The sequence below is a fragment of the Carcharodon carcharias genome, chromosome 18 (genome assembly GCF_017639515.1).
Source record: "Carcharodon carcharias isolate sCarCar2 chromosome 18, sCarCar2.pri, whole genome shotgun sequence".
NCBI lineage: Eukaryota > Metazoa > Chordata > Chondrichthyes > Lamniformes > Lamnidae > Carcharodon > Carcharodon carcharias.
The window spans coordinates 67992768-68017438 of record NC_054484.1 but is presented as its reverse complement, the minus strand read 5'-3'; the positions used below and the strand labels follow the sequence as shown (position 1 = coordinate 68017438).

General features: G+C 43.8%; 1 protein-coding gene across 2 annotated transcripts in view; it reads right to left on the bottom strand.

Annotated features, from left to right (window-relative positions):
• LOC121290944 overlaps positions 1-24671 on the bottom strand; it is a 142629-nt gene that overhangs the window by 23308 nt on the left and 94650 nt on the right. For both annotated transcript variants that reach the window (XM_041212002.1, XM_041212004.1), the window contains 2 exons: positions 16955-17064; positions 16368-16497 (listed from right to left, as the gene is read on the bottom strand). In XM_041212002.1, coding sequence (XP_041067936.1) covers positions 16368-16497; positions 16955-17064 — 240 coding nt within the window. The remainder of the gene's footprint in view (positions 1-16367; positions 16498-16954; positions 17065-24671) is intronic.

Sequence of the window (24671 nt, the reverse complement as noted above, 5' to 3'; positions counted from 1 at the left end):
TGGTGGTGGACAATTAAATAACTAACCGAAGGAACAGGCTCCACAGATATATGCATACTCAATAATTGAGGAGCCCAGCAAATCAGTGCAAAAGACAAGGCTGCATTTGCAACAATCTTCAGCCAGAAGTATTGGGTACATGACCTCGGCCTCCTCCTGAGATTCCCAGCATCATAGATGCCAGTCGTTAGCCAATTGTGGTTATGAATGCTAATATTGTTGTATTATTTTATGATATGCAAGGGTACTCATGCTTTCACTTTTCTTGGCCACTCTAGTGAAGTCATTAAAATACTTCTGACACTATATTGTCCTTTCTTGGGAGGTTAAGGTGCCACTGACATTCTGAGCAACTCCCTCAATACTGCCTGCACCATGCTGCTCCGGGGCTTGTGTTTTGGCCCTGACCTCTGCCTGCACAGAAACTGCTGACAACCTTGGGGCTTTGGTCATACAGATGCTGCTCTTCCTTCTGCATCTTGAAGTCTATTGTGCTTATTGTCACTTTCACAATCAGTTAATTGTGCTTCCAATACTGCAGCAAGATGGTATTTCCTCTAATCACAGCAACACAGCACTAGTCAAGAACGGAAACTTCTTTAAACCTAATCTGTGTATAAAATTTGGATCCTTCAAAGAAAATGCCATCAGTTGCTGGCAGAAGCCCAGTTCATGTGTAATTTGTTCTATTTTATTATTCTTCAAATTCAGTTTCCTTTTAGCCATCAGTACTGATAAATCATAGTTTATAGGAAGGTTTTCACAGTATTCATCCCCTTCGTATTGTATTGTGTCGTCCATTGTCAAAATATTTAAATCAGGCTTTACGCCAGTGAACTTTTCAGGTTCCAATGTGTGTTGTGTTCACTCTGCCAAGTAATACTGGACAAAGACAATACTGGACAGATTGGCCCTACCACTGGTCCATATAGGGACAGCTGCAGGTTGCTGTTGAACATCCAAAAGGAGATGTGGCACAGATGTTTATTTGGCCAGATGAAGCAAAGAATAGGCTTAAATGAGGCATTTTGGCAGGCTGTGACTAGTGGAGAGACACCAGGATCAGTGCTGGAGCCTAAGCTATTTACAATCTATATTAATGACTTAGACAAAGGGACAGAGAGTAGTATATCCAAGTCCACTGACAATACAATGCTAGAAAAAAATGTAAGCTGTGAGGAGGACACGGAGAAATGGACTGTTTAAGTGAGTGGGCAATAAGATGGCAGATGAAGTATAATGTGGGAATGTGGTTATTCATTTTGATTGTAAGAATAGAAAAGCAGAATGTTTTTTAAAGGGGCGAAACTTGTAAATATTGATGTCCAAAGAGACTTGGGTGTGCTTGTCCCTGGGAGTCGGAGAGCGGTGGACCTGTGAGGGAGCATCCCGGAGCTGGAGAATATAAATCAGGACTGAGGTTTGAGGCCTATACTTAACTGGGAATTGGAGAAGCACACCAGTCAGCTGCTCAGAACCGGCCTGCGCTGAGTTTGAAAGGAGGGTGAGAAAAAACAAATAGTGACATCACAGGAAAGCCACAAGTTCATTGGTTGGTAAGAAACTGCTGTGAGGCACTGTCTTTAAATTGCCATAAATTAGAAAAGCACATTATTTTTTAAAAAGTAGCTATACTTGGATTTGTATGAGAAAACACCAGGAATAAGGGAAAGTCAGGGCCTGTATAATAAAGTAGTATAAGTAAACCAAAGTAGAATAAAGTTAAGACATGGCAGGGCAGCTCATTCATTGGAATGTGTGGCCTGTAATATGTGGGAAGTCATGGACGCTACCAGTGTCCTAGATGACCACATGTATAGGAAGTGCTGCCAGCTGCAGAACCTTGAACTCCGGGTTTCAGAGTTCAAGGCTGGAGTCACTGTGGTACATCTGCGAGGCTGAGAGCTACATGTATAGCATGTTCAGAAAGATGGTCACACCGCAGTTAGGAGCCTTGAGACAGAAAGGAAATGGGTGACCACCAGGTAGCCCAACAGAACTGGGCAGGTAATGCAGGTGTCCCCTGGGGTCCTGCTCACAAATCAGTTTTCCATTTTTGAAGCTGGTGAGGGGACTGGTTCCTCAGAGGAGTGCAGTCAGAGCCAAGTTATTGGCACCACGAGCAGCTCAGTTGTCCAGGAGGGGAAGAAGAAGAAAAGAAGAGCAATAGTGATAGGGGATTCATTGGTTAGGGGAACAGACAGGTGTTTCTGCGGCTATAGATGTGACTCCAAGATGGTGTGTTGCCTCCCTGGTGCCAGGGTCAAGGGTGTCACTGGGCGACTGCAGGACTTTCTTCTGGGGGAGGGTGAACAGCCAGAGGTTGTGGCCCACCTTGATACCAATGACTTAGGTAGGAAGAGGGATGTGGTCCTGTAATCAGAATTTAGGGAGCTAAGTTGAAATTTAGCAAGCAGGACCTCAAATGTCTCTGGATTACTCCCAGTGCCACATGCAAGTGAGTACAGAAATAGGAGGATAAGGCAGATGAATTCATGGCTGGAAAAATGGTACAGGAGGGAGGGCTTTAGATTCCTGGGACACTGGGACTGGCTCTGGGGACGATGGCACCTGTGCAAGTCAGACAGGTTGCACCTGAACAGAGCCGGGACCGAGTTCCTTGCGGGTATTTTGCTTGTGTTGTTGGGAGGGCTTTAAAATAAACTTGGAGGGGTGTGGGAACCAGGAGAGAATATTAGAGAGGAATATTAGGGTGCACAAAATACTGGGAGGGACAGATAGCACTAGTAAAGAGAATAGTAAGTTAATAGGTGGAGTCGGAGTAAGGGAGAAAGCTATGAAGTCTAAATCAGGGTCACTGTGCATGTATGTGATTGGGCAGTTACAGGTGCAGATTGCCATGTGGTGATAATAGAGACCTGGCTCCAGGAAGGCTAGGACTGTATGTTAAATATTCCTGTGTACGAGGTGTTCAGAAATGATAGGAAAGGAAGAAAAGGGGGTGGGGTGGCAGTATTGGTTCAGGAGAGCATTGTAGAGCTGGAGAAAGAGGATGTCCCAGAGGGTTCAAGGACAGAATCAGTTTGGCTAGAGCTAAGGAACAAAAATCGTGCAATTGCATTGCTCAATATAGTCTATAGACCGCCAACTAGTGGGAAGGATGTAGAGGAACAAATCTGCAGGGAAATTACAGAGAGATGCAAACATTATAGAGTAGGTATAATGGGAGGCGGGTGGCGGTGGGGGGCTTTAATTACCTGAGTGTAGACTGGTAATGTAAAAAGCAGAGAGGGGCAGGAGTTTCTAGATTGTGTTCAGGAGAATTTTCTACAGCAGCATGTGTCCAGTCCAAAAAGGAAGGATGCACTGTTGAACCTGGTTCTTGGAAATAAGGCTGGCCAAGTAGACCAAGTGTCAGTGGGAAAACATTTAGGAGACAGTGATCACTGTATCGTAGGGTTTAGGATGATGGTAGGAAAGGACAATGTGCAATCCAGAGTAGGAATAGTTAACTGGGGGGAGCTGACTTCAAAAAGGCAAGAATGGGAGCTGGGTCGGATAGACTAGAACCAAAAGTTGGTGGGAAAATCTGTAGCTGAACAATGAGCTACCTTCAAAGGAGAAATGGTTTGGGCTCAGTCAAGGTATATTCCCTCAAAAGGGAAAGATAGGGCAAACAAATCCAGAACTTCCTGGATGAAAAAGGAGATAGAAATTAAGGTAAAGAAGAAAAAGTGTGCTTATGACAGGTGTCCAGTAGAAAATACAATTGAGAACCAAACGGAATACAGAAGGTTCAGAGGGCAGGTGAAAAAGTAAATAAGAGAAGCAAAGAGCAATTATGAGAAAAGACTGGCAGCCAACATAATGGGGCATCCCGAAGTCTTCTATCTGCACATAAATTGTAAGAGGCGGTAAAAGGAGGAGTAGGGCCGATTAGGGGCCAAAAAGGGGACTTACACATGGAGGCAGGGGGCATAACTGAATACTTCGCATCTGTCTTTACCAAGGCCATGGTGATAGAGAAGGAAACTCTGTCACTACAAGAGTTCAAAATTGATAAGGAGGAAGTGTTGGATCAACTGTTGGTACTTAAGGTTGACAAGGCACCGGCACCAGATGAGAAACATGCAAGGATATTGAAGGAAGTGAAAGTAGAAATTACAGGGGCATTGGCCATAATATATTAATCTTCCCTAGATGCAAGGGAGGTGCCAGAGGACTGGGGAATTGCAAATATTATGCCCTTGTTCAAAAAAGATTTTAAGGATAAGTCCAGCAATTACAGACCAGCCTGTTTAACTTCAATTGTGGGGAAGCTTCTAGAAACAATTATTCAGGATAGAATTAATGGTCACATGGAAAAATGTGGGTCGGGTAGGAAGAGCTAGCATGGATTTCTAAAGGGGAAATTATGTTTAACTAATTTGCTGGAGTGTTTTGAAGAGATAACAGGGAAGTAGAAAAGGGTAATGCTGTTGATGTAGTGTACATGGACTTCCAAAAGGCATTCAGTACAGTGTTATTCAACAGACTTTTGAGGAAAGTTATAGCTCATGGAATGAAAAGGACAGTAATGACATGGATACAAAATTGGCTGAGTAATAGGAAACAGTGAGTAATGGTTACTGGATATTTTTTGGGCTGGAGGAAGGTTTGTAGTGGAGTTCCCCAGGGGACCCTTGCTTTTCCTGATATATATTAATGACCTAGATCTTGGTGCACAGGGGACAATTTTAAAGTTTGTGGATAATATGAAACTTGAAAGCATTGTAAACTGTAAGGAGGACAGTGGAGAATTTTGAAAGAACATGGACAAGTTGGTGGAGTGGACAGTCAGGTGGCAGATGAAGTTCAATGTGGAGAATTGTGATGCATTTTGGTAGGAAGAAGATGGAGAGACAATATAAAATAAGGGGTACAATTCTTAAGGGGGTGCAGGAGCCAAGGGATCTTTATGTATATGTGTATAGATCATAGAAGGTGGCAGGACAGGTGGAGAGAGCAGTTAATAAAGCACACCAGCTCACACAGTAAAAGCTGCTGGACTTCCCAACTGGTGTGGGCCTCCCCCTGCCATGGGTAAAATAGTGGTAGGGGCAGGAATAGGTCCTTAAGTGTCCATTAATTGACAATGTAAAGGCCTCAATAGGCCCAAAGATGGGTGGGCCTCCCAATGCCTCCACTGCCCCTCATAAGATGGGAAACAGTTAGAGGTGGGCGGGAAGGCAGTAGCTGGTCACATGCTGCTCCCCCACCTTCAAACATGCCAGCAAGGGAGTGTAAAATCCAGCCTATTCTTTCTGCTAGCTGGGGAATCTAGAACACATGGGGCACAGGATATTGAGGTCAGCGAGTGGGGGGCGGGGCCTGCTCGCCGACACATAAAATGATGCGGGATGACATCGGGTGGAACTCCTGACGTCACCCCGTGCCATTTCAATTTTCAGGTCGGCGGGGGCGCAGCCAAATCAGCTGTGTGCCCGCCAACCTGTCAACGGTCAATTAAAGCCATTGGAAAAGTAATTGACCTCATTAAAGGACCTGCCTGTCGAACCTTAAGGTTGGCGGGCAGGCTGGGAGCCCTGGTGGGCTTCAGAAAAAGCATGAAACTTCATCCTCGGGCGGGAAGAGGTTTCACGTAGGTTTTTAAAAATTTAATAAAAGTTTAATTATAAGTGATGGACATGTCCCAACTCATATGACAGTGTCACATGAGGGGATATGTCAGGGAAATTTTATTTTTTTACATTTAACATTTGTGAATTTGGCACCGATCTCCCTGAGGCAGCACTCTTGGCTTAGGGAATCTCCTCCCACTGCACAGCGAGCACATAGCGCTTCCTGGCGGACATCACGCCAGGCGGGCCTTAATTGGCCCACCCACATAAAATGGCGGCATGTCCCCAATCAGGGGTGCTGATCGGTTTTGCGCCTGCCCTCGCACAACCCCTCCGACGGGGGGAAATTTCTGTCCATGGACGCAGTCTCAGGACATGGGATTGATCACTTAGGACTGGGATGAAGAGAAATTTCTTCACTCAAAGGGTTATGAATCTTTGGAATTGTCTACCCCAGAGGGTTGTGGGTGTGCCACTGTTGACTATATTTGACTGTGATGGACAAACTTCTCAATGAACCAAGGAATATGGGAAGCAGGCCTGAAAGCGGGACAGAATTTAATTACCTCCACCGCCCCCGACAACTAGTTTGGAGGTGCGGGTCTCATTTACTTGGTCTGGAGGGCTGGGGTCGGGTCCCCACCAGCTTCCCGCCTCCACCTGATTAAGTCCGGAGTGGGAAGGTGCGTGGCCTTCCCATCCGGATGCTAATTGAGGCCCACTTCATGGCATCATCCCATCACCGCTGGCATAACCAGCTGCAGGCAGGCGAGTCACCACATGTGAAGCCTGAAAAGCAAACAACATAGGGCAGAATTTTGCCATCGGCGAGCAGGTGTGGGGCTCGCTCACCAAAGCGTAAAATTATGGGGGATGATATCAGGCGGAACCCCCGACATCATCCCGGCCCATTTAAATTTTCAGGAAGGTGGGCCCGCAGCACAATAAGCTGATTTATATCAATTATACAATTAAAGGACCTGCCCATCCAACCTTAAGATTGTGGACAGGCCAGGAGCCCCGGTGGCTAATAGATAAAACATGAAACCTCATCCACCAGCGGGATGAGGTTTCGTGTAGGGTTTTAAATAGTTTAGTAAAGTTATTATGTAAATTATGAACATGTCCCATCTCATGTGACATTGTCATGAGGGGGACATGAGGGAATTTATTTTTCTTTTTTTCATATTTGTAGAGGTGTAAGCGATCTCCCTGAGGCAGCACTTAGCCTAGCCTCAGGGAGATGTGCGCTCTTCCGTGCGCATGCGTGAAAAAGCACACTCTCGCATTTGGGGAATCCCCACACCACCCCCCTCCTGCACCCACCCCCCCCACCGCCCCCCCGACCACCCCCCCCCCAACCCACACAGGAAGCGCATAGCACTTCCCGCCGGACGTCATGCTGGGCAGGCTTTAATTGGTCCGCCCACGTAAAATGGTGGCGGGGCCCATTTCTCCGGCAGGGATCGGCTCCCCGCCCGCTGGAGATTGGGTCAGGCCCGCCCGCCCTACAGGCAGAAAATTCTGCCCATAGAGTATGCTTGCGGGCTTCCGGCTGGGAGGGTTCCTCATTCAAAGACACAATACCTGATCGAGGGACCCAGCATCGGGGGTGGGGGTGTGTGGCGTCTGCTGAAAGCTACGCCCTAGCCTTTGCCTCTGACTCTACTTACCCCCACCCCCTGCAACTCCCATCCTATGACTCCATTACACCTTCATCAACGTTGGCTACATGGGGCTTCCACCGATTCTCCAGCTGTCGGCTGAGATCCTCAACAATTAAGTTTTGCCTGTGGAGTTGAAGTCCAAGAGCTGCCATGATCGTACTGAATAGTGAAGCAGGCTTGATGGGCCATATGGCCTGCGCCTGCTCCTATTTCTTGGAGCGTGAATGTTCTTTTTTAAAATAGCAGACAAAGGAATTTCATACATATGTATGAAATGTCCATATGATAATATCACACTGTAGTTTGTGGTTATTAGAGGTCCAATGTTAAGCTGTACTCTTGCTGGAAAATAGAATTTTTGATTTTACTTTAACTATCCGGTGTTAAACTGATAGCGTGAAGTATTCATTTGCAAAATCATTTATGCCCCCTTACATTCCTTTAATATTTATATACAGATAATATATATATATATATTTTATATATACATAAATATACATATATATCTCAACAATTAGTGTGGATGAGCTATTGAAAAAAAAAGGAACTTTTAATCATAGGGTATTTCCATGTCCAGCTCTTTTTTATACTTTATACTGACTTAATTAATAAATGTATAAATCTCACTTTGTGGTGCTTCCAGTTGTATTGCTTAATAATGAATTATTTGTGTAAAAAGCTAATTTGTATTGGGCTAGGATTGTAAATACCAGCATCTGACAACTTCTCGCACTCAAATAAATTAGTTCCAATTAAGTGCATGTTGTTGTCATCTTGTGGAATACATTTGCATTGCTTTATTCTCATCAACATAAGGGAAAATTAAATAAGTTTCTGTAATCAAATATCACAGTTTGTGATTACTAACCAATTTAAAACACATTATCAAGAAGGATTTGAGAATTAACCTGAAACAATTACTGCTTTAGAAGTTATCTTTAACAAATGGTTACACAGAAATGCCATTACTGATAAATACCCATATATGGGCCGAATCAAAATACATCAGGATGACATCAATCTACACATAGAACTGCCTATTTTAGCCATCCTACTGAGATTTGTTCCATTTCAAAAATATTTAGATTGACACCATTTTTCTAAATGGATAAACAATACAGGAAACAAAAAGAGCGCTGAATTGTTTGGGGCAAAGATTCCATGGGATGTGATCCCAGTGGTTACTCGGACCCTCAAGAACTGATCCTGCCAAAGTTCGTAAAGGCCTTGTTTGAGACTGAATGAAATAACTATTTGCTTAGGTCTCTAGCCAGGGTATGCCAACTCCAAAACTCATGTACAACAATCAATTGTTGCAAAAGTTTCATTGTAGTACTAGGGCAGGTTAGGCAAAAAGCACCATGGGGGCGTGCCTTCCAAGAATTCAGTGAGCAAAGTATGTTTGCCATTTACAACCACCTCACTGTGTTAAAAGTGCTTCAAGAGCTCACCAACAATGTGCAGGAGGTAACATGTTGCTTTTTAACAACCTCAATTTTCATATGAACATTATTTGCGAGCATAAGAACAAGGAGCAGGAGTAGGCCATTCAACCCCTCGAGCCTGCTCCGCTATTTACTAAGATCATGGCTGATCTGATAGTAATCTTAAATCTACATCCCACCTACCGCTGATAACCAATCACACTCTTGCTTACCAAGAATCTATTCACCTCTGCCTTAAAACTATTCAAAGACCATCTTCCACCATCTTTTCAGGAAGGGAGTTCCAAATATTCAGGACCCTCTGAGTGAAAACATTTCATCTCTGTTTTAAATGGGTGACCACTTATTTTTAAACAGTTACCCCTAGTTCTAGATTCTCCCACAAGAGAAAACATCCTCTCCACATCCACCCTGTCAAGACCCCTCAAGATCTTATCTGTTTCAATCAAGTCACCTCTTACTCTTCTAAACTCTAGCGGATACAAGCCTAGTCTGTCCAACCTTTCCTCATAAGACAACTCACCCATTCCAGGTATTAGTCTGGTAAACCTTCTCTGAACTGCTTCCAATGCATTTACATCCTTCCTTAAATAAGGTGACCAATACTGTGCACAGTACTTCAAATGTGGTCTCACCTGGTGCCCTGTACAACTGAAGCATAACTCCCTACTTTTGTATTCAATTCACTTCATAATAAACAATAACATTCCATTAGCTTTCCTAATTACTTGCTATACTTGCACACTAGCCTTTTGTGATTCATGCACCAGGAAACTCAAATCCCTCTGCATCTCAAAGCTCTGCAATCTCTTATCATTTAGATAATATGCTTCACTTTTATTCTTCCTGCCAAAATGGACAATTTCACATTTTGCCACATTATTCTTCATCTGCAAGATCTTTGCCCATTTACTTAACCTATCTATATTTGTTTGTAGCCTCCTTATGTCCTCTTCATAACTTACTTTCCTACCTATCTTTGTGTCATCAGCAAATTTGGCAACCATCCCTTTAATTCCTTAATCCAAGTCATTTATATAAATTGTAAACAGTTGAGGTCCCAGCACTAACCCCTGTGGCACACCACTCATTGCATCTTGCCAACCTGAAAAAGACCCATTTATGCCTACTCTCTGCTTCCTGTTAGCCAGCCAGTCTTCTTTCTATGCCAATATGTTGCCTCCTATACCATGAGCTTTTATTTTCCACAATAACCTTTGATGTGGCATTTTATCCAATGCCTTCTGGAAATCTAAGTACAGAACATCTACCAGTTCCCCATTATCCACAGCACACGCTACTTCCTCAAAGAACTCCAGTATGTTGGTTAAACACAATTTCCCTTTTACAAACCATGTTGGCTCTGCCTGGTGACATTGACCTTATCCAAGTGCCCTGCTATAACTTCTTTAATAATAACTTCTAATATTTTCCCCACGGCAGATGTTAAGCTAACAGGCCTGTAGTTTCCCGCTTTCTGTCTCCCTCACTTTTTGAATAATGGAGTTACATTTGCTATCTTCCAATCTACTGGGACCTTCTCCGAATCTAGGGAGTTTTGGAAAATTAAAACCAATTCACCAATGTTCTCACTAGGCACTTCCTTTAAGACCCTAGGATGAAGTCCATCAGGACCCGGGCACTGGTCAGCCAGCAGCTCCAACAATTTACTCAGCACCACTTCTCTGGTGACTGTAATTTTCCTGACTTCCTTCCCTACTTCCATTTCCTGGTTTATAACTGCTTCTGGGATGTTACATGTATCCTCTGTAGTGAAAACTGATGCAAAATACCTGTTCAATTCATCTGCCATTTCCTTGTCTTCCATTATCAATTCTCCAGACTCATTTTCTATAGGACCAATGCTCACTTTGTTAACTCTTTTCTTTTTTAAAATATTTATAGAAACTCTTACTATCTGTTTTTATATTCCTGGCTAGCTTTCTCTCATACTCTAATTTTTCCCTCCTTATTAATCTTTTAGTCATTCTTTGCCATTCCTTATATTCTGTCCAATCTTTTGGCCTTCTACCTATCTTTGCAGAACTATATGCTTTTTCTTTAAGTTTTGTACTATAGTTAACCTTTCTAGTTAACCATGGATGGCATGTCCATCCCTTGGACTTTTTCTTACTTGTTGGAATGTATCTATTCCATGCATTCTGAAATATCCCTTTAAATATTAGCCACTGCATCTCTATTGACCTATTCCTTAACCTAATTTGCCAATTTACTTTAGCCAGCTCAGCTTTCATGCCCTCATAATAGCCCTTATTTAAGCTTAACAACTTAGTCTCAGACCCACCCCTCTCTCCCTCAAACTGAATATAAAATTCAATCATATTATGGAGCAGGATTTTCAGATCGTTGGGCGGACTCATGCCTGACACGCTCAAGCATGAAATAGTGCGCGATGATGTCAGGCGAACATCCCGACATCATCGCGCACTCGCGCGTTATTTCAATTGGCGAGCGTACGTGAGAGTCGGCAGCATGCCTGCTGACAATTAAGAGGCCTATTAAGGCCATTAATGTAGTAATTTTCCCGGATGTTTTGCTGCCCCTCTAATGTTACATTTGACAGGCAGGCGAATCAGCCAGGCAGCCTTTGGATTTTTGAGGAAACCTTATCCAACGGTGGAATGAGGTTTCTGATATTGAGTAAAAAAAAATGTTTGGGCAGAATTTTTATCATCCATATGCTTAGGTGAATGATTCTTATGGGCGGAATTTTTTTTTGGAATTTCATAATGTTTATTTTTGGCTTTAAAATTCTTCAGCTCCCTAAGGCAGCCCTCTTCATGGCACAGTCCCCTGCGCCCACGCTGACTTCAGTGCTGCCCTCTTCCTGCCCCCACTCCGGCAGCACTGGGCCTTTCATCGCGCCTTTCATGCTGGCTGGCCATTGATTGGCCAGTCGGTGTGAAATTGCAGTTGGGGGCCACTCACAGGCGGTGGACCATTTCCTGGCCGCTCCCAGGCCTGCCCACCACACCCGCCCGACAAGCCGAAAATCCTGCCCATGGTGGCTGCTCCCTAGGAGCACGTTCACTATGAGATCATTAATTACTCCCACCTCATTGCACTGAGCCACAGCCTTAAATGCACATTACACACTGTAAATCCAGCATGGTATTTGCTGGGTTTGTGCACGTCCTGATGACACCTGAGTTGACTGTATTTTATGATGACCAGTAGATGTTCTTGCTTTGCATTTTTATAAGCAGGAGCTCTTGGAATAGGTTGTCACTCTTTTTGTAAGAGCAGACAGAGGTTTCAACTCATTTAAAGCAACAACAATCTCTTGGAAGCAGTGAAGGCACAGCACAATCAGGCTTTCACCATTTTCCAAGGGCTTGCTCTTTCCTTGCCTCCTTTTAGGCTTTTCATAAAACCCACTTTCCCCTCTCCTGATATCGCCTTCTTTGGCTTGGTATTCACATGTGTCTGATTACACTCTTGTGGAGTACCTTGAGATGTTTGCCTCTGTCAAAGCCCTATATAAATACATGGTGTTGCTTTGCTGCAGAATCCTCAAGGAATTTTCAGGGCCTATATTCTAGTGTAGGGATGTTGTCTGTTCACCTGCTGTGCTACTTGATCAGCCCATCTGATCTCATTTATTTCATCTTCTGCTACAGAATACACATGCAAGCTATTATCAATGGAAAACCCAGCTAACTGTGAATGTTTTTAGAGGAACTGCTGGATACTTCAGATCAGGCTTGTCCAACTGGCAGCCTGCAGGCTGCGGAGCCCCTCTATGTGGCCCCCGGAGCCACTGATCAAAATGCCAGTAAGACCAGTCAGTGAAATTGAAGATTTCTGCATGGGCTGCTCCTCCAATCACAGCCTGTTTCTCTCCCATGTTTGCTGCTGCTAGGCTCACTAGTGCACTTCCCCCTGCATCCCCCCTGCCCTCTCTCTGCTTTCTCCAGGTTCTCTCCCTGCTTCCCCTGGCTCTCACCACTTTCCCTCCAAATTCCTCCTGCAGTCTCCCTGGTTTCCTCAGCTCTCACCACTTTCTTCGGGCTCTTTCTGCTTTCCCCCGCTCCCTTCCTGCTTCTCCCAGATTGTGCCATATTCCCCTGGCTCCCACTGCTTTCCCATGGCCCTCAGATTGCACCCTCGTTTGGGTGCCGCTAGGCCTCAGGCCTCACTCCAGGTCTATCTTCTCCTCTCATTGGACCCTCCCGTCCCCACCGATTTAGTGAGTGAGGGTAAGTGAGTGAGCGAGGGTGGGGGGGTGAGTGAGGGTGAGTAGGTGAGTCATCCAGGCTATCTTTTTCTCCACCACTGTCCGTCCCCCACCCCACCCCCACAAGGGCCATCTGTCACTTGTTCCTGTTGTTCTTTCCAGAGTGCTTACTTTTGTCCTGCTATTATCACATTCTGCTTTCTGACCTTAATGCCACCATCAGCACCTCCTTTAGCTAGTATCACCATCATTAACACCCTTTGTCTTTTTGTCCATGACATCTCTGGCATTCTCTCCTTTGCCCCTACCTATCACTGGCCTTCTATTCAGCTTCAGCCGCTCCACCGCCGCACCCCCCCTTTAAACAATATAAATTTTATTACATTTTACTTCTCTTTAGCTCTGAAGAAGAGTCATATGGACTCGAAACATTAACTCTGTTTTTTTTCTTCTCTCCATTGATGCTCTTAGACCTGCTGAGTTTTTCCAGCATTTTCTGTTTTTGTTTCAGACTATTTGTTATATTACCCAAAGCAGAATTAAGAAGAATTTTGATATATTGTATTTCACATAAGTATCGTATTGTCATAGTTGATGTAGTGTTAACTAATATATATGCATTTAGGCAGGATTTACCCAAAGGAGAGGTAGCAATATCAGTTTGCCCTAAGGATCGGTATTAAATATTTTTATACAATTGTCCCTTCAGTTCTCAACTGAGTTATTGAATGTACATTGTTGCTTATTTTTTCTAATCTGTTTTTATTTTATTCTTACTGTGAGTATTAATTAATTCATTGTGCTCTTGGTACAAAACATTAATAGAATTTGTCAGGTGTACAATATTCTACTCAGCCATGACCACTAGGTGGAACTTTACACTTGTCAAAACACCATTCATCTTGGTCAATGCTGTTGTTGCTGCTCCCACTGAAGGCGCCAGTTTTTCACAAAATAATGATAAACATCTCACATATTGGCTCATTAAGGGAAAGTACTATTTAGAAGTTAATTGGTTTTTCAGAATTGGCCATAGACAACATGGTAGACAACAATGAAGTGATATTTTTGACTTACTACTGTAGAGGCTTGTAGAATAAATGGCAAGGGCTGTGTGATAGGCAGAGCCAGGCACACACTCATTCCAAAGGCAGAATCTTCTGTTCAGCGAGCGGGGGGCACAAACTGATGCATAAAATGATGCGGGGTGACTTTGGGTGTGTGTCCTGATGTCACATGTTCCTGTTGTTCTTTCCAGAGGGCTTACCCTTGTCCTGCTATTATCACATTCTGCTTTCTGACCTTAATGCCACCATCAGCACCTCCTTTAGCTAGTATCACCATCATTAACACCCCTTTTAGAAATCATTTAGATTTTCAGTTCTGTGGGCACACAGCCAACTCGGCTGCACGCCCGCTGAACTGTCAAAGGCCTGTTAAGGCCATTAATAAAATAATTAACATGATCAATGGACCTGCCCGTCCAACCTTAAGGTTGGCAGGAAGGCCAGGAGCCCAGGTGGGCTTCTGAAAAGACATGAAACCTCATCCACAGGTGGGATGAGGTTCATGAGGGTATTAAAATTTTCATAAAATGTTTAAATAAAAGAAATTGACATGTCCTAGTTCATGTGACAGTGGCACATGAGTGAACATGTCAGTAATTTTTTCCCATTCTTTATTGAAATTTTCAAACCAGAGCCGATCTCCCTGAGGCAGCGCTTAGCCTCAGGGAGATGAGTGCGCTCTTTCTTGCGCATGCGTGGAAGAGCGCACTCCCGGCTCAGGGAATCACCCCTGTCTGCACAGGGAGCGCATAGCGTATCACACTGGGCAGGCCTTAATTGGCCCGCCAACGTAAAATGGTGGCGCGCCCCCAACCAGGGACACTGATTGGGAATCCACCCACCTGTGCCCGCTCCTGCACATCCCCCCCAACAGGGGGAAAATGTTGCCCCAGGAATATGTAATCATGAGCCTCAAGTTTGTTATTTTGTGCATGCCACAAGCTTAAAATGTTCATGGGTCAGTTTAGTTACAATGTGGGACCCTGGAGGCTCATATAGAAAAGTGAGCTCACAATTTATACATTAAAAACTTAAGAAAAGCTAGAAACCTAATGTCTTCTGATATCTCTAAATTTATTTCTACTAGTAAACCATTGAAAAGTGAATATTCTGCGGGTCTGAAAGTACAGTACAATTAACAGGAAAGGTTCTGTCCAGAAACTCAGATCCATTTGATGCTAGCCTTGAACAGCAAAATAAAAGAAAAATTACACTAAAAGGGAGCACAATTGGCTAACCTCACTACACTGATTTATAAACACTACTCACCCGCATGAGGAACTATGGGCTATGTACAGAAAATAGACCTGAGGAGAGAATGTCTTCTGCAATATGCCTCAGGGGTTTGATGGAATGGAACCAAGAGAGTGGTGTGTGACACATAAAGGAAAGCAGTCTGATGGAGCTTGCTCAGCACAAAATAGGAGAAAAACTATAGAAAGTTGCAGGCTGGGAAAGGTGGATGTAGGAACAGGGCGGGATTGGTAGTCACGACTTAATCAAGCAGAAGCAGCTTAACAGTAGGCCCCAGTCTTGGAGGGAAAATTCCATGAGTTCCTTGCACTGGTTTCAAAGCTAATGACAGAAGGTTTGGGGAAGTGAAGTTGAAAAGCAAGGCCTTGTGCTAGTGAAAAGGAGCTTGAATTGCTTTCGAGAATGATTCTGCAACAGTGGGCAGAATTTTCTGCCTTCCGGGCAGGCGGGGTGCTGATCCCCACCGGAGAAGGGGGCCCCGCCGCCATTTTAAGTGGGCGGGCCAATTAAGGCTCTCCCAGCGTGACGTCCGCCAGAAAGTGCTATGCACTCCCTTTGCGGGCGGGGGGGGGTAGGTGGTGGGGTGGGGGGGGTGGTGGATTCCCCAATGTGAGAGTGCGCTCGTTCACACGTGTGCACGAAAGAGTACATATCTCCCTGAGGCTAAGTGCCGCCTCAGGGAGATCGCTGAAAGTTCTAAAAACATTAAAAATAGAAAATAAAATCCTTAACATGTACCCCTTATGTGACAATGTCTCATGAGGTGGGACATGTTCATAATTTACACTAAAACTTTATTAAACTTTTTAAATCCCTACATGAAACCTCATCTCGCCAGTGGATTTAATTGTTTTAATGATCCTGTCAATGGCCAGCTGGTTTTGCTGCAGGCCCGACTCCTGAATATTTAAATGGTGTGGGATGACTTTGGAGGTTCCCCCCGACATCATCCTGCGTCATTTTACATGTCGGCGAACGGGCCCCCCACCCTGCTCGCCTTGGCAAAATTCAGCCCAGTAGGTGGTTTTGGCTACACAAAAAGAGATGTGATATCATTTGAGTGGGTTAAAGCTGAGCTAACAGTGGACAGTTAGGCTGGTTATAAGCTAAATGCAGGAATGCATTTGTACTGCAGAGTTACAAAAAGCACTTACATTTCTGATGGGCTTCAGAGATTGGATTGGTTTGGCTGACAGGCATCCCAAGGAATCGAGGTCTGGGTACTGGCCTTCCTCCAACACATACTGGCAGCCACTGTAATCTTTTTCATCATACAAGACCCAGCTAGGAAGTTGAGAAAAGAAAGAAAAATTAAAGGCCTATTTATATAAAGATCACAAGATGTTTTCAATGTACTATTGCAAAAATTCTTTCAGTTTTGGAGGTGTTGTATGTTATATTTAATATAATTCTTAAATTATATATTGATAAGTCAATTTATGAAATGCTAGTACTAGAGGACAAATATAATCTTGTAGAAAATAGCCCTAGGGAGAACCTATTCTGTTATGTGTAACAGCACTTTAAACCTGTTCTTATAAACAAGATGTCAACTTGATTCTCCAAAAACAGGGCTGAGAAAAGCAGTTTCATAAAAAAATGTATTAAGCGTAAATTTTACCATCAAGTGAAAAATTACTTCATTTTAGAGAGGAAACAATAAAAACAGTTTGTGCTGGTTTCAAATTTTAAGGATCTATACACACAGATAAGAAAGAAGAAAAGGTTTTTGTACTCTTACCGTCCATGAAGAACTTTAAATGAATTTGGTTGCAAAGATGGTAAACTGGGTATTTCTGTTACAAATTCAACACTTTCTCCCTGAAAGTTAATTCCATTGTATGCTTGAAGCTGTAAAATAGATACATAACAATAGCTATGTAATTCCCTAAAATGTTTTCTATAATAGACATAAGTTTATTCATATATTTACATCATGGCCCAGGCTTTCCTATCAGTGGTGAAGGCACCATTTTGTCGTTCACCTCAATTGTTGCTCAGAGATTTTTTGTGAGCTTAATAGTTAGTGGGGATTTCCACTAATCGGGTGTTTCCACTAACCGAGCACCCACTGTGCTCCTTTACAGAGCATCTGTGGCATTTGTGAGCAGGAAAAGCAACTGAAAAGCTTTTCAGCAAATCAGATTGAAGAATTCTCACTGAGTCACACAAATTGCAAACCAGGACAAACAGGAAATGCACATTGTATTTAAATGATGTGCAGGAAGCAATGTAAAGTTTTGGACATACAAATAAGAATGCAAGAAATAGGAGCAGGAGTAGACCACAAAGCCCCTTGAGCCTGCTCCACCATTCAATACAATCATGGTTGATCATGGGTTTCCTGCCTGTCCCCAATATCTCAGATGCCTGGAGAGATCAAAAATCTGACTATACCAGCCTTAAATATTTTCAACGATGTCGCATCCACAACTCTCTGGGTAGAGAATTCCAAAGATTCACAACCCTTTGAGTGAAGTAATTGCTCCTAATCTCAGGCCCAAATGATTGACCTCTTATCCTGAGGCTGTGCCCCTGTGTATTAGACTCCCTAACCAGTGGAAACAATCTCTCAGCATCCACCCTATCAAGCTCTTTCAGAATTTTGTAGGTTTCAATGAGATCGCCTTTCATTCTTCTAAACTCCAGAGAATATAAACCCAATTTACTCAGCCTCTCATCATAGGACAACCCCTCATCCCAGGTACTAATTTAGTGAATCTTCGCTGTACCATCTCCAATGCAAGTATATCTTTTCTTAAATTTGGAGACCAAAACTGCACACAGTACTCCATATGTGGTCTCACCAGAACCCTGTACAATTGTATCAAGACTTCTTTATTCCTGTACTCCAAGGCCCTTGCAATAAAGGCTAACATGCCATTTGCCTTCCTAACTGCTTGCGATGCTTGTATGCATTCTTTGTGTGAGCACACCCAAATCTCTTTGAACATCAACACTTACAAATTTCTCACCTTTTAAAAACATTCTGCTTTCCTATTCTTACGACCCAAGTGAATAACTTCACTAGTTATACATTATACTGTCTTGTTGTTAAATCACTTAACCTGCCTATATCACTTTGCAGCCCCAGTGTCCTCCCAACAACTTACCTTTCCACCCAGCTTTGTATCATCAGCAAACATAGATACATTACTCTCTGTTTCTTTGCCTAAGTCATTAATATGGATTGTAAATAGCTGAGGCCACAGCACCGATCACTGTGGCACTCCACCATTCACAGCCTACTAACCTGAAAATGCTTCCTGTCTGCTAACCAACCTTCTGTCCATGCTAATATATTACCCCCAACTCCATGAGCCCTTATCTTGCCTATTAACCTTCTCTGTGGCACTATATCGAATGCCATTTGGAAATCCATATGTACTACATCTACTGGTTCCCCTTTTATCTACCCTATTAGTTACATCTTTAAAAAATGAGATGAGGGGAGACAGATGAAAGAGATAAACAGAAAAGCAAAAATATATCTTTTTATAAAACCTGCAGCATTAATTTTCTTCTGAGGGATTGGGACTCCAAAGTTGGAAAAATGCATTTTACATGATCAAGGAGATTCTTCAGTAGTAATTATTACTTATTACTCATTAAAAAAGTAACTTACTCCTAAATGCACTACTGCACTAGCCCTACATTTTTAAATTGTCTTTAGTGTGGAACAAATACCACAAGTTCACACTGTTACAGTGATTTTAATGCCAAACCTATAAGTGAGAACTGAAACAGTGGCCCTGCAGAGCAGCAGCGTATCTCTGACAGAAACTTTTGGATTTATGTAGTTATCACATGTGCAGATTCCAGAGGCTGTTTTCAGATTTACCCTGTAATAATGGTGAGCACTGATAGACTAGCTGTAATTATTATAGCAAAATCATGGCCCATATCTTCCAAGATAAAAACAACAGAGAACCTTTTCACAATCTTCAACACAATAATATACAGTAATACATTTGTACATTTTGATATATTATCCCCTAGCTTCCCATTCTGGAAAATAATCTGAAAGAGAACCTAATTCCAAATGTTCATCCCACAAATAAGCTAGCTGGTTGAAGGGGCAGATGCCTCCCTTATGTCACAGCGGTTATTAGGAGCTCAGTGTATGCAAAATGATAGAAGCACCTTATCCTACCATATAGCAAGTTGAAGCATCGACAAGCTGTCCCAATGCACCTCCTGCTTTGATCACCACAATTAATCAAAAGGGCTTCTTAAGCTGATTTATATTGATTTTTGACTTGGGGCTTTTCTGGTGCTAGCCTTCAGTAGCTGAGGGTCACATCAATGTAAATTGGTGGGTTTTATTTTGAAACCTATTGCAAAGAAGATCCGTTTTTGCATTAGGTCTTCTTGGTTGCTGCCAGTTGCAGTTGATATAATGACATTAGGGCCAATTTTTGCCTGTGGCACTGACCAGGTGGGTGACGATTAGGGCATCCATTCTGCTTGCCCGAGGGTGTCAGCAGGTCACACAAATGTTTTCACTATCAGATCTCATTTAAATACAAGAGGAGAGCTGTTGACCCTAACTGCATGACTGATAGACAGCTCATCCTTTTGGGAGTGCAGGGCATTTGTCGCTTCTTAAAGACAACCTACAGCACCTAAAGGGAAAGTAGATTTTTTGGCGGTTGTGAGTGGACAATGTGTTATTGAGGCAGCAAGTCGAATGACAAGAGCTGCAATAGAGGACCTCACAGAACAAACCAGGACCAGGAAAGAGGTCTTTCCATCGGATGGGTGATGAGTGCTGCAGCTGCAATCGAGAGAAGAGCTTGAGTAGGTTAATAATAACAGCATAGTTTCTCGGTGCTGGCTGCAATGCAGAAAGAAATTTAATGTGTTTACCAAGATTGGCAAAGTTTGAAATGTGTAGACTCTTCTCCAAACCAGAGAACTTCTCCACATAGATCTGTAACCTCAGCCTTCAGTCCAGTACTAGCAATCCTTTATTGCCCCAACAATCACAACAGGACACTTTGCTGCACTGGTAGGTGAAGCGGTGGCATTGTGGTAATGTCACTGGACCAGCTATCCAGAGGCCCAGGTTAATGCACTGGGGACACTGGTTCAAATCTCACCACAGTGACTAGAGAGATTTAAATACAATTAATTAATCTAGAAATTAAAAAGCCAGTAATGGTGTCAATTGTTATCTGGTTCACTAATGCCCTTTAGGGAAGGAAAATCTAACATGTGACTCCAGATGTGGTTGACTCCTAAATAGCCTAGCAAGCCACTCATTAAACTACTACAAAACCTAAGTGCAATGGAAATGACAACAGCACACCCACCCAGCCTTGTCGACCCTGCAAAGTCCTCCTTACTAATATCTGGGGGCTTGTGCCAAAATTGGGAGAGCTGTCTCACAGACTAGTCAAGCAACAACCTGACATAATCAAACTTGTGGAATCATTGCTGACAATGTCCCAGACACCACCATCACCATCTCTGGCCATATCCTGTCCCACTGGCAGGACAGGCCCAGCAGAGGTGGCGGCACAGTGGTATACAGTTGGGAGGGAGGTGCCCTGAGAGTCCTCAACATCGATTCTGGAATCCATGAAGTCTCATGGCATCCATGGTCAAACATGGGAAAGGAAACCTCCTGCTGATTACCACATACCACTCCCACATCCCCAATTTCAGCTGACGAATCAAAATTCCTTCATGTCAAACACCAGTTGTAAAAAGCACTGAGGGTGTCATGGGCACAGAATGTACTCCGGGTGGGGGGTTTCAATCTGTCATCAAGATTGGTTCCATAGCACCACCGCTGGCTGAGTCCTAAAGGACACGGCTGGATTTGTGCCAGGTAGTAAGGAAGCTAACAAGAAGAAAAAACCTAGTTGACCTTGTCCTCACCAATCTACATATCACAAATGCATTTGTCCATGGCAGTAGTCCTGTCTTTACATTGAGGATACCCTCCAGCAAGTTATGTGGCAGTACCACTGCGCTAAATGCGATTGACTTTGCACAGATCTAGCAACTCAAAACTGGGCAAGCATGAGGTGCTGTGGGCTATCAGCAGCAGCAGAATTGTATTTGACCACAATCTGTAACCTCATGGCCTGGCATGTCTGCCACTCTACCATGACCACCAAGCCAGGGGACCAACCCTGGTTCAATGAAGAGTGCAGGAGCAGCACCAGAAATACTGAAAAATGAGTCAACCTGATGAAGCTACAGTACAGGACTACTTGTGTGCCAAACAACGCAAGCAGCATGCAATAGATCAGTGATGGGCAACCTAGGCTAGTGAGTGGGCCGAATGAGTGGCCCTCCTTCACCTAAGTGGGCCGCAAGATTGAAATTGGCCACATGCACTAACTATGACCCATGAATAAGAACTTGCAGGGTGTGCCAATTGAACTGTGGCAGCGCTTTGATTGGGCACAGAGGGAGTGCATGGCTCTCACAGTCAATGTTGTGAGCAATCAGCACATGTCCTTACTTTACCTGTGTATCACTTTAGTAATACTGGTAGGAAAAAAACTACGTGGAGAAAATGGGTGCAATCTGGCAACCCTGTGCTAGGCAATGGTCAACAGAATGCCTCACAGACTGCACTCAGGACCATGGTGGGCTATATGTGGCCTCTGGGCTGCAGGTTTCCCACCACTGCAATAGACAGAGCTAAGTGATTGTACAACCAACGGATCAGATCTAAGCTCTGCAGTCCTATCACATTCAGTCATGAATGGTGGTGGATAATTAAACAACTCACTGAAGGATGAGGCTCCACAAATATCCCCATCCTCAATGATGGGGGAGCCCAGCACATCAGTGCAAAAGGTAAGGCTGAAGCACTATCAACCACCTTCCGCCAGCAGTGCTAAATGGATGATTTATCTCGGCCTCCTCCTGTGGTCCCCAAAATCAAAGATGCCAGTCTTCAAACAATTCAATTCACTCCATGTGATATCAATAAACGGCTGAAGGCACTGGATCCTGCAAAGGCTATTGGACCTGACAATATTCCGGCAATAGTACTAAAATCTTGTGCTCCAGAACTAGCTGTGCCCCTAACCAAGCTGCTCCCGTACAGCTACAACACTGGCATCTACTCGGCTATGTGGAACATTGTCCAGGTATGTCCTGTACAGAAAAAGCAGGGCAAATCCAATCCAGCCAATTACTGTCCCATCAGTCTACTCTCCATCATCAGTGTAGTGATGGAAGTGGTCATCTACAGTGCTATCAAGCGGCACTTACATGGCAATAACCTGCTCACTGATGCTCAATTTGAGTTCAACCAGGGCCATTCAGCTCTTGGCCTCTTTACAATCTTTTTCTAAACATGGACAAAAGAGCTGAATACAAGAGGTGAGGTGACAGTGACTGCCCTTGACATCAAGGCCACATTTGACCGAGTGTGGTATCAAGGAACCCAAGCAAAACTGCAGTCAATGGAAATCAGAGGAAAACCCTCCTCTGGTTGGAGTCATACCTAGCACAAAGGTGGCTTGTGATTGTTGAAGGTCAATCATCTCAGCTCCCAGGACATTGCTGCATGAGTTCCTCAGGGTAGTGTTCTAGGCCCAAGCATCTTCAGCTGCTTCACCAATGACCTTCCTTTCATCATAAGGTCAGAAGTGGGGGTGTTCGCTGACGATTGCACAATGTTCAGCACCATTTGTGACTCCTCAGATACTGAAGCAGTCCATGTCCAAATGCAGCAAGACTTGGACAGTTATCCAGGCTTGGGCTGACAAGTGGCAAATAACATTCACTCCACACAAGTGTCAGGCAATGACCACCTCTAACAAGAGAGAATCTAACCATCACTCCTTGACATTCAATGGCATTACCATCACTGAATCCCCCACTATCAACTTCCTTAGGCTTACCATTGACCAGAAACTGAACTGGACTAGCTATGTAAATACAGTGGCTATAAGATCAGGTCAGGAGCCAGGAATCCCGCGGTGAGTTATTCACCTCCTAACTCCCCAAAGCCTGTCCACCGTCTACAAGACACAAGTCAGGAGTGTGATGCGATACTCCCCACTTGCCTGGATGAGTGCAGCTCTCATAACACTCAAGAAGCTTGACACCATCCAAGACAAAGCAGCCCACTTGATTGGCACCACATCCACAAACTCATTACCTCCACCACTGTTACACAGTAGCAGCAGCAGTGTGTGCCACCTACAAGATGCACTGCAGGAACTCACCAAGCCTCCTTAGGCAGCACCTTCCAAACCCACGATCACTACCATCTAGAAGGACAAAGGCAGCAGGGAAATGGGAACACCACCACCTGGAAGTTCCCCTCTAAGGCACTCACCATCCTGACTTGGAGATATTTTGCTATTCCTTTACTGTCGCTGAGTCAAAATCCTGGAACTCCCTTCCTAACAGCACTGTGGGTGTACCTACACCACATGGGCTGCAGTGGTTTCAAGAAGGCAGCTCACCACTATCTTCTCAAGGGCAACCAGGAATGGGCAATAAATGCTGGCCTCGCCAACGATGTCCATATCCTATGAGCGAATAAATTAAAAAGAACTCCTTCTGTTTGTACTCACATACTTCAATACCTGTTACTGTTGTGACAACAATTTCCTCCACTTGCCCACACCTGATGTTTCTTCTTCTCAGCATATGCACTATACTTATCGAAGGGTGGGAGCACCAGGACAGATACTGAACCTAATTGTTCATTTAGGGGTGCAGGGATTGTTCAGCTGAAACACACTTCGATAAGCTGCTGCTGAAGAGCTTTGGGGCATTTTGGTTTCCTTGCCATCTAAGATGCTGTTACTGCTATCTCTCTTAGCTTACTGAAGGTCTTTCTCCAGTGGTGGCTTCATGCATTGTCCCAGTTGCAGAAAAAAGTTATATAGTAAACCACAAAATTATGGGCTTGTAATGGACGAAGTCACTAGATCTGTTCAGGCAGTGGAGTTATTACTCGGGGGCTCCAATGGTCTCCTCAACAAGGGTTCCCATCTAGCCATGGATCTGACTGCAGCGCAGTTTGGTTGCTGAGCATGGGATCATGAGAGGACTCATGAGCCAAATGTGCAGGTGATAACTCTTGTCACCAGTTCTTCAGTAGTTTTAGTCAGTCCTGCAGGCCTTGTCTATATGAAATATTCCACCATTGCCTTTTGCATTGTGCCCAGGATGTGCAGACACTGATGCCTGTTTTATTTAAATAGCCTGATTACATTCTCACCCTGGAGACTCAGTGAGGCAAGGATTTTTCCATTTCCTGTTTCACCACACTTAGCAGCGTGGGATTGTTGTTATTTTGACCCACTAAGTATAATCTACAACATCCTACATGCTATATCGCGTTCATAGATAATTCATACTGTCATGACATAAAACTTTTCCCTTTCATAAATTTAAGTAGTATTAAAGCAGGCTGATAAGAAATCCCAAATCACTGTTAAATGAATAATTAGGAATGGTCTGTGACCTGT